The sequence below is a fragment of the Bombyx mandarina genome, chromosome 04 (assembly GCF_030267445.1).
Source record: "Bombyx mandarina strain Sakado chromosome 04, ASM3026744v2".
NCBI classification, from domain to species: Eukaryota; Metazoa; Arthropoda; class Insecta; order Lepidoptera; family Bombycidae; genus Bombyx; species Bombyx mandarina.
In genome coordinates this window covers 13,385,030-13,399,389 of record NC_143211.1, presented here as the reverse complement: position 1 = coordinate 13,399,389, position 14,360 = coordinate 13,385,030, and the positions used below count along the sequence as shown (strand labels likewise).

The 14,360-nt window shown below is 35.3% G+C and overlaps 1 protein-coding gene across 1 annotated transcript; it reads left to right on the top strand.

Moving 5' to 3' along the window:
- The first annotated feature begins 2,945 nt into the window (after nt 1-2,945).
- On the top strand, nt 2,946-12,447 carry LOC114241251 (oligodendrocyte transcription factor 1). The gene is made up of 4 exons (XM_028172050.2): nt 2,946-3,302; nt 6,352-6,448; nt 6,842-6,981; nt 8,644-12,447. The coding sequence occupies exons 1-4, from the start codon at nt 3,103-3,105 to the stop codon at nt 8,786-8,788; spliced, it is 582 nt and encodes a 193-aa protein (XP_028027851.2). The 5' UTR covers nt 2,946-3,102; the 3' UTR covers nt 8,789-12,447.
- The last annotated feature ends 1,913 nt before the right edge of the window (nt 12,448-14,360 follow it).

Sequence of the window (14,360 nt, the reverse complement as noted above, 5' to 3'; positions counted from 1 at the left end):
TTTAACATTCAGCACTCCTCTATATTCTCTATAAGTGTGGGAAATTTCATACTCCTCCGCCCGCGCAATTTTCGTAAAAAGGGATACAAAGTTTTTCCTTCGCGTATTAATATATAGATAACTAGCGACCCGCCCTCGCTTCGCTTCGGAAACATTAAAACACACATGAAACCAAAAAATAAAAATAAAAAAAATTTAAAAAAAGTAGCCTATGTTCATCAGGGACAATGTCGGCTTCTAATGGAAAAAGAATTTTTCAAATCGGTCCAGTAGTTTCGGAGCCTATTCGAAACAAACAAACAAACAAATTTTTCCTCTTTATAATATTATAAGTATAGATAATAGATTCTTGAAGCACTTATATAAGAAAAAAGTTTATATTCGAAGAATCTATTACGTATTAATGCATAATTGTTAAAAATAATAATTCTGATATAGAGGTTCAATATGAAACTTATATTACCCACCCGTGCGGCAGATCCCACCTCCTGGTGGATTTCTGACGCGAAACAGTTATGCATTGTAGCTTGAAGAGTAGGTCTACCGCTGCTACAATACTAATGGGAGCATGACCTCATATCTCAAGGGAGTCTACAGCATTCACGTTGCTGTTGTGTCGTTATTGAATCAGTTTCACACACATATACTGGAGATAAGAAACAGTCTGATGTGAAAATAGCCAATATTAGAAGAATATTAAAAGAAAATAAATTAGTTAAATTTCATTTCAATCCATAACTTGTTTTTAATACACTTTTTTATTCGACAGATCGATAAGAATTACAGATTGATACATGGAGGGGAGATTTTTAGTTCTCGGAATATAAATGTTATGATTGTGGTAATTCCCGATAGACAAACTTTTTGGAAGAGTAGGTCTGTTTGAGATTCCACCATAGCCGTAGCGTGCGAGTTTGAGCGGTGGGATAATCGCTAAGCAATACAATTGAGACATCGACCTCGCGTCCCAAGAACGATTCCGAAAACCACAAAACACTTGGTGGGCCTTGGGCTCAACCAACTGTCTATAATAAATATTCTACTTTAGAGTTTAGACTTTGAAACCAATTAGACAATTGTATACTTGCATACTTCACTATTTTTTCTATTATTGAATAGATGAGTATGCGACCGCGGTCACTTACTTACACATTGTAAATGCCCATGGGCGATATCGGTTGGCCTTATGTTCGTCTACCTAAAAGGGGTATTAAAAAGAGATTCTGTACTATTTCCATATGATCCGTCCGAACTTATACTCCTACTTAAATCTCCGGCCGTGTACTTTCGACATTAAATACTGGTTCGTACAACCCCTATGCTCATTTCTGCCACAAAGCAAATGTAGGTTCCAATTTTGTGTTAGAGTAGTTGTTATTATTATAGTTATTTGGACTACGATTGGACGTAGAGCTAGGTCCCAATAGTGGGCACCGTAATCCTGCCTCATGCCAGCTATGCGTTCCAATTTGAAGAGGGGTGGGACAGTCTTCATACCAAAAAAATCGATACTTTGGCGATATTCATGCAGCGATTTCTATGTGCACCGGTAGCAACTTAACATCAAGTGAACCGTGAGCTTGTCCATTCAGCGATTGCAAAAACAGTCGCAATCTCAAAATGGGCAGCAGAATCCTCGGTATCGAATATATCGGGTACGATATCTGTTTAATATAAGGTCAGCCATTATTTCATTTGGCCATTTACGATAGTAGGTAGTGAAACATTTACTATAACAATACTACATTTGTTCTGCAAACCATTTGACCTAAACAAAAGCACTTGACAGATAATTCGGTGATTCTATTATATGTATGCGAGTAATACGAACACACAAAAACATTGATAAGTTAACAAGGAAGCCCCGTTATATCACAACACGTTGCCTTCACAATATAATTGAAACATAAATCCTATATAGAATGATGAACGAGGTTTTTATCTTGCGCACCGCTATCCCGGTAGCTGACGCGTAAAATAAATTATTTTGATATGAACATAAGACGCGCTTATAGTAAATGTTTCAATTTGTATTTTAATGAAAAGATCCATCACACGGGGACAGGTTAGAAAATTGTCTTGTGAATTCTAATACCAAATGATAATGCTTAACAATAGCCACGTAGGCTCCAAGCCGCGTAATCACAGGGCCTCATATCAAAGCTGATACGTTATGTTTTCCTTTTCTTTTTATCTTTTATGCTAGAAATGCACGTATCTATCTGCACAGCTTGAAATTCGTTAGTAAGTCCGGCATCTGGCTGAAGAAACTTTTATTTTTTGTTTCAATCAATGGTTTACTGCCCACTTGCTCATAAGTAGCTACCGCGTTGTTTATGGACATCAGCAACGCTCAATTCATAGCCAAGCTGCTACCTACCACTAGTCGTTACACACTTATTTAATGTATATACATAATGGTTTATTCTTGTTGAATATTACTGCTCAATACTTTCTGGAATCATAATCTCTATAGACTGATACGTTATTCATTTCGTTCATAATTAAAAAATTAAATCTTAGAAAGAAAATAAAAATTACAATTTGTCACATACGTTATTTGATATAACGAAGACACATGTCAGTTTAAATACATCTTTACATTAGTCAGACAGTGCCGAACTGATTCAGGATCACGATCACGAGTCAACGAACCCTGCTCCATTTAAGGCTACCCATTTATTATAAGATGAATCAGCACACTAATTATAAATGGACACAACTTGTATTTTAGTTCACAAAATAAATAGAACAAAAGTTACATGCTGTGTGCTAGCTAGTGTTTGACACATTTCCTTCTAAAATTAAAAGAAACATTAACCGAATAATTATCGGACGGTATGTATGTGTAATGGGAGACACGGCTCGGAGTCGACATTCGTACACGCGCCGCCGGTATAAATCATATTCGCATCCCCGAACAATGCTCAGCGGAGAGATGAGAGGGGTGCGCACCCCAGCTGCGTGGCCCGATCGATCTGTGGACCACTTCTCGCCACTGCACGACAAACTGTCATTCAACGCGGTTCCTAATTCAAACGTTTTATATTTTTTTTAATGTTACGGTCAATGTGAAATGATAATTTATTAATTGTTTACAAAATGGAGGGGCGGAGGAATTGGGATGGTGTACCTTTGGGCGAGTCGCATTCGCCGCCGCAGTCGGTGCCTGGTCGAAGGACGCCGCTTGGAGCCGTGGGCCTCGGTGGCTTTTACATGCAAGGAGGACAGCCTCCGCCCCCACAACATTGTTATCCTACGGACGAGAACCAGCCAGAACCAGGAACCAGCTATGGACAAAGGTATTTACAGTCTACGCTCGTTAAATTGCATTAAACTTAAACAAAAACAAAATAAGTAAAAATCAACAGTATCATAGAATAGAATTAAAATTTATTCATAAAGTTTCCACACTACATGAATTTCATTATAGTTTTTCCATCCATTTCAGTCGCGCATGCGCGAAATCTAAACAAAATAAAAACATCGTCCGCCCAAAGTTTTCTTCACAAATACATTGTCATTTTTCCAAATAACTTATCAATTAGTATTGGAATGATGATAACAGAATGCAAAAATTTACTAATAAATCTATTGCAAATAAACTTGGGACTTAATACAACATTGCAATAATAATGGTCAACAATGTCTGTGAATCGTATAGGCCGAGATATATCGTTTTCATTTCGTTAGTTAATACTAATTAAGAGAATCAACCTCCATTCACAATGAGCCTCACGCATCATCGTCATATTGAATTTTTCAATAGAAAAACCTTATTAGGTTATATACACCGTCATTCATGAGTTTAATGTGTTAAATATTGACAAATACGATATAAAAAAAACATCACAATTCATTCAACAAATCGCCGATTTATGATTGGCCCAAAATGTCTTCAATTTTTTGAGTTTTAAGTCAGTAACGCGAATTTTTTTGTCATATATCTATCGCCCGGTCACTCACCTTTGCCGGTCTGGTTTTTTTTACTGGGGATAGTAGGCAGACGACTTTGCAGCCCAAACAAAACACATGATTAATCTGTGGAAGTACGAGGAACTATGGTACTAATCTACGCGAGCCCAATACAAGTAGTAATATGTTAACGTAGCTTAAGTCATCGTGGTCTGAAGTATAAGATTCCAAGTGCCCATTAATTCCGTCCAGCGGAATAGGTGATCTGTCCTCACGGATCTAATTCATTTCCGGATTTTCTTCAATCACGACTTCTTATCTTAAAATCGGCTTTTCTCTCTTGCCTCTTTGTTATAATTACATAATACTATAGCGGCATAAAATTTCAGCTAACGATCAATGAAGAGCTATCCAACATGTTGATATATGACGACTAACAAAAACATGCAGTCCTAATGCACCATCTGTGCACAATAGAACGAAGCATGTCCCTCCCTTTCACTAAGAAGTGATCGTGATTTTTGTAACTAGAGTCCCATAGAGTTACGAAGAGTTGCGAAATGACATACTCTGCTTTATTTTTCATCTTAACTTTAATTTATAGTACTGTTTCTGACAATCAGTTCTTTTAAACGTTTTTGTTGTGTCTAATACCAAGTATTCCAAATAAAGGATTTCATAAAATCAGCAAATTAGTTAAATCGATGTCACCGTATCAAAAACAAAGTGAAACATTTAGTTTTGTATTAATAATTATCAATTCTAAAGTTTCATTGTACAAATTTGTATGTATTATTTAGGTCAAATGTGCTCATTTTGCACAGTGGAATGTGTTTTTTTTATTGCCCTTGTAGGCAGACCTATGGATTCTGTCCAATGAATTGGTGTTATGTAAATCATAATTCACGTTATTTTGTTATTTATACTGTTGGTTCGTACTAAGACTACTTAGTTTTGTGTGCCCGCACAGGAATTTACCATTATCCAGCCTATATCTGCCGTGAAGCAGTAATGCGTTTCGGTACTTTTAACTGAGACTTAGAACTCATGTCTCAAGGTGGGTGGCAGCATTGACGTAGTTGATGTCTATGGAGTCCGGTAACCACTTAACACAAAGTGAGCCGTGAGCTGGTCCACATGTCTAAACCATAAAAAATGTGACCGCTATGTATCATAATTTAATTTTTGCCGCTCTAATATCTACTATGATCGCATTAAATTGTATTCAACGTCACCCTTCCTTCGTTATAAATTTCTGCTATTGTTCTCTTCGTCATTTGCCACTTGTTCCACCCTATGGCAAAACCGGCCTTTACCGATGGTTAACGATTAAAAATTCTTAGAACAAAAAGTTCAAAAAAAATCCCAAATACAAAAGGTAGAATATAGCTCTAGTGCAATTATACATGAATTTAATAATAAACATATGCTTTAAAGAAAGGGGTAAATAAAATAAAAAATTTAAAATTTACGATGCATTCACTATATATTGGAAGAAATAGTCTGAAACATCAAAGGCATTATCCTAAGATAAGCCCATCTGCAACGATGAGAATTTTCTGACTTGAATATATTTTACATCAATTAAATGGTGGCATTTCTTATAACAATCATACTAGCTAACGTGACAGACGGCATTCTGTCCAAATCTCAATAAACCGATCTGTTTATTTTCTTCCACAAATTTCTTTCACTAAAGTTGTGCTCTGACTGTTACGAAAATTAAAGAAAACAGCCGTTTTCAAGTCTGGAACTAACCGCATTATAAAAGTTTCCTGTTAATTTTAATAGATTTTTATATTTTTTTATTTCCTTTGATACGTGGACGTGCTCATGGCAAATCACAACGCGAACGGACTCCATTCGCCTTGAGGTGTGGAAATATCAATGGAGTATAATTCCATCTAACCTTCAAACTGGAGCGCGCCGTATCGTACGGTTGTACCGCCATTTAAAATGAAAATAATTATTATTGATGACTAGCATTATGACTTTGTAGGCAGCGGCTTGGCTCTGCCCCTGGCATTGCTGAAGTCCATGGGCGACGGTAACCACTCACCATCAGGTGGGCCGTATGCTCGTCTGCCTACAAGGGCAATAAAAAAAAAATAAAAAAAAAAAAGCTGACCCGGCAGACTTCGTAGTGCCTCAATCGATAAATAAAAGACCTAACTTTTGTGTAAAATAAACTTAAAACAAACAAAAGGAATCCGTCCGACGGGGGATACATCAAAGGAAAAACAAAATTATTTGTTTTTATATAATTCCGAGCATTTTCATATTTATTCACCTTTTAATCCTTCTCTGGACTTCCACGAATAATTCAAGACCAAAATTAGCCAAATCGGTCCAGCCGTTTTTAGCGAGTTTTAGCGAGAATAACGAACAGCAATTCATTTTTATATATATAGATGATTTTTAAATCTTTTATTTCAGGCCAGTCAACGAAAGTAAATCGAAACATAAGATGCGACAAGGTAAAACTGTGCGCCTGAACATAAACGCCCGTGAACGAAGACGTATGCACGATTTAGTAAGTTTTTAAAACGTTTTTACTGATGAGTTTAAATTTAATACCATTAAAGTAAATTTTTTTATGATAGAAAGATTACTGGTGGTCCCGGAGGCCTTTCCAGTTTCACCAGGACAGGTGGGCGAGCAAAGGCTCAGCCAGGAGGGGTGGGAATTGCTAACAAGTGCCCGAGCGCCTCCGAAGCAGACCTAACAACTCAAGAGCAATTGCTTCGCGAATGGATTAATTGTTCTTGAACGTTTAACGTTATTGAAACTGAACGTACATATCCCTAAATTATCAATGTCATTATTGAATAAACATAATCTATTCCTGTAATCTACTATATCGAGAATCGGAGAGATAGATGTGTTCAATGGAATACGCGATTATATAATGCCTTGGATGTTTCAGAATGACGCCTTGGACGAACTCCGAGGTGTGATACCATACGCTCATTCGCCGTCCGTACGAAAGCTGTCAAAGATAGCAACGCTTTTATTGGCCAAGAATTATATTATGATGCAGGCTAGCGCGTTAGAAGAACTACGAAGGTTAGTTTATAAGTTTTCCTTTTTATTTTCAGCGAAGGCAAATAAATAACTATCGATGCCTATGCCAGGGGCATAGTCAAGGAGCACTGGAGGTAAGAAACGAGTCTCAAGCATCGCCGAATTCCAAAGTTATTTTCGGAATTATGGATCTTTTGTCTTTAATTGTCAATTGAAAAAAAATCTACGGTTTTTACACAAGTTAGTATCGGTTCACCTCGAAATCAAATTGGAGCGATCAAAACAAAAATTTAATTTCCGGTTTTCGTGAGTTATAGACACAATTAAAACTTTATTTGCGGTTTAATCGCATATATGTGCGATGCTTTCAATTTAACATATTTTTTGTTAGAATTAAGGAGCACACTGTGGATATAAAGAATAAACGGGTACACACACACACCCACACAGGTCTGCCTGCTGTTTGTTAGCATGATTTGAACAATGGCACCTAACATTTTTTAAGATCCGTCAAATTGCTTATATTCGCAAAAGAAACCGATTTATAATGTATGGTACAAAAGTGTGCTTAAATAAGATATACCCTGACTTTAATAGAAAGTATCTGCAATTGTTTTATCGTAAAACTCCAAGTCAAACTAATTACCACAGTTTGAAGTACTGCTAGTTATTTTTGTTTGTAAAGAAATCCAAACTATCAACTCATCCAACTTTAAACGAGCAATTCTTGTTTATTAAATACACATGTATATAATCTGAATCTCGGAAACGGCTCCAACGATTTTCATAAAATTTAGTATACAGGGGATTTCGGGGGCGATAAATCGATCTAGCTACGATTTATTTTCAGAAAATCTTGTTTTATTCGTGTTTTCAATAATCAACTCTTCTCGACATCTAATTGAGGGCAACTAACCGCTATAAAGACACAACAAAATGGCGTTATAAAAAAAAACGAGTAAAGTTCGGGTCATCGTCTAGTAAAGTCTAATCAACGCAGACCGAAAGCTAACTATCAAATATAGCTGTTTAATGGATACAAATGCCGTCATAGACTTACAAAGCCATGACTAAATTAACTGCCCTTCTCGGTAGCGTCACGATTGATCTTGCTTTACCGAAAAGCTCAGCTGTGTATACAAAGTCGCGTTTGTGTCATTACTTGCAATAGTTTACAATTACAATCTCACGTGATTCAACGTCCAAAGTAGATTTGTAGTAATATGTTAGGTATACGTCGAAATTACGTCAGCATTGACATAGTTGGAATCTGCATTTACAAATGTTGCTAAATTAGAGCATTACAACATTACATTACTTACTAACATTACAAAACATTACAGAAACATTTCGTGGTTGTTTCTTTGAAAATTGTCAGTTTAGGAGATTTTAACGCACTTTGAAATTGAATTTAATTATTTTTTTTGCTTAGATGGGTGGACGAGCTCACAGCCCACCTGATGTTAAGTGGTTACTGGAGCCCATAGACATGTACAACGTAAATGCGCCACTCACCTTGATATATAAGTTCCAAGGTCTCAGTATAGTTACAACGGCTGCCCCACCCTTCAAACCGAAACGCATTACTGCTTCACGGCAGAAATAGATCAGGGTGGTGGTACCTACCCGAGCGGACTCACAAGAGGTCCTACCACCAGTAATCACGTGTTTTGTATTTATCTCGTGAAATTCGTTTGATTCCAGACTTGTAGCGTACTTGCAAGGTACGGCAACGGCGGCGGGTATTGTGCCCCCACCGGGTTTCGATCTAGCCGGTTTTCCAGCGGCAGCCAAGCTCCTTCAGCCTCCAGTCCCGGGCCCTCCACCGCCCCCAGAACCACCCTCTTGAGATTCACTCGTAAAACTTGAACCGTAAGCCGTCACGAATCTAGTCATTGTATAATAACTGTGACGCGAAAAATAAAAAATAAATGTAATATAAAATAAGGAGCTAGCGAAAAGAACCTAAGATGAAGACAATGTAATAACAGTGAAAAATATAAAATTAGCTTGACTCGTTGTTTTATATAAGGAAATACATAAATGAAAAAAAAATGTATGCAATTTTCGCAATGTAGGTTTTAAATAATAAAAAATATTATTCTTTAAAACGATTATAATACTTAAGTTAGAATATTTAATGTGCTTATTATTAATTGTAGTTATTCGGTGTATAATATTCTATAAACAGATATCTCAAATACACGTGTCTGTAGTATGCTCATTTAAATTTAATTATAGTATTTAGTATAAATATAGTTGTTTAAAAATAAAGACCCTTTGCGGTCGTTAAAATCGTCCAATGAAAACGTTTACTCAATACCTCCTACCTGGCTCCAATAATATGTATTATTTAAAAAGTAGATTTGTTTAAAAATGTACCATTCTAAGATTGTTTTAAATTTTATAACATAATATTATAAATTTCATACGTTAAGTTAATACAAACTTTGGCACAAATCATATTCCGACGATTTCATGTTTTATCTGAATATTTTTTATTAGCAGAGTAAGTCTAGATTTAGTGACTGCATGATCTACTAAAATTATATAAATTATACGTTAATAATCACTGATCAGTATTTAAATAGCGGAAGTAAAATTTATAGGATAAGTTTTTAGAATTGAAAAAATTGGGAAAAATTGGCTATTTGCGAAGCTTCACAATGCAGGCCGAGTTCCCATCTCTCATTTTCAGTTTTTAATATGTATTTAATAAACATCACAGAAGATAAGTACGACGAACGAACGCGGCACTTGGTATGCTGAACACTATAACTCATTAATATGTTTATTTTTCTTAAGAGTGAGCATTAAATTAAAAATAATAAATAAAAAAATACTTCTAACCTAAACACGATATGCCAATAAATATAGACATTTAAATTATAAGACCATGGACAAAAACAAAATTGAACATATTTTACATTATGTCAATATTTTTATCCGGAACCAAACTGCTGAGCATACTCCTCATATTGATGAAAATAGATATAATAATAAAAAAGTACTAAATTTCCCATCCAAATTATTTGAAGCAAGTCGTGAAAAATGCGATATAGCATGTATCAACCATTATAATAAGTTGGGGAAAAAGTCTTTTCGCATTATAGTATGTATGAACTTGTAATAAGATCTCTTTGGCTACCTATAGGTACTATTTGTATCTGGCTGGTTTAGGTATCATTAAAAGTTTAAATTTTTAAGAAGATAATTCCAAATTCAAATTAGGAAAATGTGTGATTTTTATTTATTTTTCGTACTGACAAGATGAGCGAATCTAATGAAGAAATTCGATACATTTAAAAATTTTACTACAAAAAAGGTAAAAATGCAACGCAAGCCTCGGAAAAAAGCAGTGAGAGTAGCACAAATTTGGTTTAAGCGTTTTCAATCCGAAAATTTTGATGTCAAAGATGCACGTCGCTCTGGTCGCCCTATTACGGATAAAATGGATGCCATTTTTGAAAAAGTGGAGCAAGATCGGCATGTCAGTAGTTACGGCGTAGCTGAAGAACTGGGAATTGACCACAAAACAGTTTTGACGCATTTGAAAAAAAAAAGGGTACACAAAAAAGCTCGATATTTGGGTACCTCACGAGCTCACTGAAAGAAACCTAATGAACCGTGTACTCATTTGTGATTTTTTTTATTACGACGTAATGAAACCAAACAATTTTTGAAGAAGCTCATAACTGGTGATAAAAAGTGGATCACGTACGACAAGAACGTTCGAAAAAGGTCGTGGTCAAAAGCCGGTCAAACTTCACAGACTGTGGCGAAGCCCTGGTTAACGCGCAACAAGGTGATGGTGTGTGTGTGTGGTGGGATTGGAAGGGCATTATTCATTATGAGCTGTTACCACCAGGCAGGACCATCGATTCTGAACTCTACTGCGAACAACTTATGAGATATAGCAAGAAGTTGAGAGAAAGCGGCTGGAATTAATCAACAGAAGAGATGTGGTTTTTCATCATGATAACGCTAGACCTCACACATCTTTAGCCACTCAGCAAAAATTAAGAAAGCTTGGCTGGGAGGTGTTAATGCATCCGCCGTATAGTCCTGACCTTGCACTTTCAGATTTCTACCTGCATCGATCTCTTCAGAATTCTTTAAGCAGTGTCAGGTTAACAGCACGAGAGGACTGTCAAAACCAACTGTCACGGTATTTTGATCAGAAGCCCTAATATTTCTATAGCAGTGGGATCATGTACCCACCTACAAGATGGCAAAAAGATATCGAACAAAATGGTACCTACATACTTTAGTTAAATGTAAATAAACTATATTAAAAAATGTAGTGAATTTTCTTAAAAAATGCGAAGTAACTTTTTCCCCAACCTAATACTATTATAGCTATAATACCAATGGAGTGTCAATGGATGACATCTGTTGTCCAATTTTCTTGGCTTTTTTTAGCATCGATGCATCATAATATTTTTGAATCACTTCTACAGCTAAGACAAATTAGATAATCTACAATGCTTAAAAATAATATTTAGGTCTCTAGAAGTTATAGTAATTAGCCAACATTAATCTTAATGACTAGAATAATCTATCTGTGAGAATGCACAGAAAGCTGTGAATCAATGTGCCAAATGACGTGTAGTTTATCCTCAAAATATCTAGACATAACATTTGTAAATGTTAGATTATGTCCTGGAATCGAGGGGGCTTAGAGTAAGTTAAGATTAGAACTTTTAATATTCTTTTTTTGTAAATTTAAAATCCAGTTTGTATATTATGTCATTTTTCACAATGCAACTTACGCAATATTTTTGCTAATTGCCATTTGTTTTTTTCAAATAAACTATATAAGTAGCTGATCAATCTGACAAGTATATATAGTTTTCGGTCATTAAGTAATAAAAGTATAAAAGTTGACGAAGATTCCCGGAGATCTTATATAATCGATCAAAGATTAATCAATTTTTTATCCTTTAGATTACTTAATGAATCAATACTTTGTTTGTTTGATGTACCTTTTTTTATATAAAATTATGTATAGTAATAAATTGCAGACAATGGAAGAAATATGAAATATAAAATGTTTATTTGATAAATGTAGTATTGTATTGTATAAAGTTTGTAAGACGTTTTTCACCAATGCCTTTGATCACGTATATGTTTCTAAATGTATATCAGATTTAAACATTTAATCGGAGACATTGATATATTTTATGTATATTTTTACTTTGACACAGATTATGTCCGAAAGTCAAATAATAACATAAATGTTATAGTAATTTTAATCGATAAGTTCTCGGCAACATGAATGCTCTAATTAAACGTGATTACTACTAGTATTAAATAATTGTAATAATGTCCTGAATTAAATTATGACTGTGGTGAAAATGATATTAGATAATCAAGTAGTATTTTATTTCTGAATTTTTTAGAGGGCACTGACCTCAGAAATCTATCACCCTTTTCAAAAGTAGGTAACGAAAAATGTATGATTTGAAAAGTGTTCCAACTAAATAATGAAACATGTTTTGTTTTAGTCTTTTCTTTGTTTTTCGTAAATCGTAATTAAAATTAGAAGTACTATCCGATCGATGCCTAGTCGTATGTGACTACGAAAACAGTAAAGTATTTGAAGCGTCGGAAGTAATAATAATAATAATAAAAAACGCGATATTAAACTCATTAAATTATTATTTTTCCTTAACAGAGAAACCAATTAAAAAATCGCCGTGTCATATTAACGACCACAGATCATATATAGTAATTATTAGACACAACACAGATATAGTAATTGTATCCGTTTCTGCATCAAAAAAGATCCACCAACATGAGACACTTTTGCCAACAGAATATGTTTTTTTTTTATTGCCCCTGTAGGCAGACGAGCATACGGCCCACCTTATGGTGAGTGGTTACCGTCGCCCATGGACTTCAGCAACGCCAGGAGCAGAGCCAAGCCGCTGCCTACCGCTATGTATTGAAAGAACCAATAATTACGTACACATTTACTCTTCATTTTGTATTAAATAGGCAGATTAGTTCACGGCCAGCTCGGCTACCAGAGCCTATAGAAATAAATTGAAAATCTCACTTTAGAGAAGTGGGAGCTTATACAGTTGAGTCTATCGCAATGAGTAAGTAATGCATGCTACTACTTACTTATCACAAAACACAAACGAGGTACTAATTACATCTCTATTGTACGACGAAGTACTTTTTTTTCTCAAAAGGGAAAGTGTTTCAGTGCAACAAACAATTCCTTTTGAACAATGCAAATAATTTAACGTTAGAAGTTAGAACTTATTAAAAAAATCAATAAAACAAAAAGAAGCGCTGTGCGGATAAAACCAGATAGGTAGATTAAAATTCAGTATTTGGATATTTATAATAAAGATTAAAGTTTATATATATCACTTTTTTTAAGTGAAATAATAATGAGAAGGTTTTTTCAGATTTGTATGAAAGCGCCCTCTAGCCAAACTACATTGTAACTATTACCAGCGATGTAGGAAAACACCCGCGGCATCATCAGATTATCTGAATGAGTACGAGATGACGCTATGAAAAACTTTTGTACAGTCGTGCACAAATAAACCTGTTAGCTCGATACTCATATGTGCCATTGTATTGGAATGTCTTGCTACTAAGGCATACCATCGGTCTGAGTATTTCTGCTGCGAAACGGTCATATGTTTCTGTTTGATGAATCAGATACCCGCTATATAATGCAGTTGAGATATACCATGATGTGTCAAGGCTGGTGACAAAATTGTTTTGGGATGTTGACTAAGCTATAAGACTTTTTATTTGGCTTCAACGCTATAGGACTTTTTTTGGACCGTGGATGAGCTCACGGTCTACTTGATGTTAAGTGGTTACCGAAGCTCCTAGACATCCACAACTTAAATGCCACTATATAGAGATCACTACGAAAAACTAGAGGCTTCAAACTAATGAGATCAAGACTATTAAAGCTTTTGGAGCGAGTAAGATGGAAGAATCTAGTATTTTGGGGTCTCCGAGTATAGGTAGTAAGTAGGTAGGTAGTACACCACCCTAGACCAGATAAATGCTTTCAAACGTAAATCTCTATCAGGTGTGAAGTATTTCTTCAGTCTGGCAAGGAGTCCTAATGTTTTGCCGAGATGGTTTCTAAAATGTTCTAAATATTTCTTTCTTTTCTAAATTTATCATACTTATTTAATTCGATCTACAGATCTGACGTTTGCTTGTTATAGCTCATCATAAAGCTTAGTAGTTCCCGGGGCTTTACTACTGAGTCATCACGCCGTTTTAAGAACATGGTATCCTGTCATTTAAATACCAATAACGTATGCATCACATTATCTTAAGTTGAAATAAGAACGAGATCGAAGCAGCGATGAAAAACTTCCACAGCTTATAAACCGATCCAAATATAGAATAATCTAGATAAATTTATACGCTTAACC

Excerpts from the sequence above, each read along its gene's own strand:
- LOC114241251 (XM_028172050.2), top strand. The coding sequence starts at position 3,103 with ATGGAGGGGCGGAGGAATTGGGATGGTGTACCTTTGGGCGAGTCGCAT. Across the intron at positions 3,303-6,351 it reads GGAACCAGCTATGGACAAAG|GCCAGTCAACGAAAGTAAAT; the intron begins GTATTTACAGTC and ends CTTTTATTTCAG. Across the intron at positions 6,982-8,643 it reads GCGTTAGAAGAACTACGAAG|ACTTGTAGCGTACTTGCAAG; the intron begins GTTAGTTTATAA and ends GTTTGATTCCAG.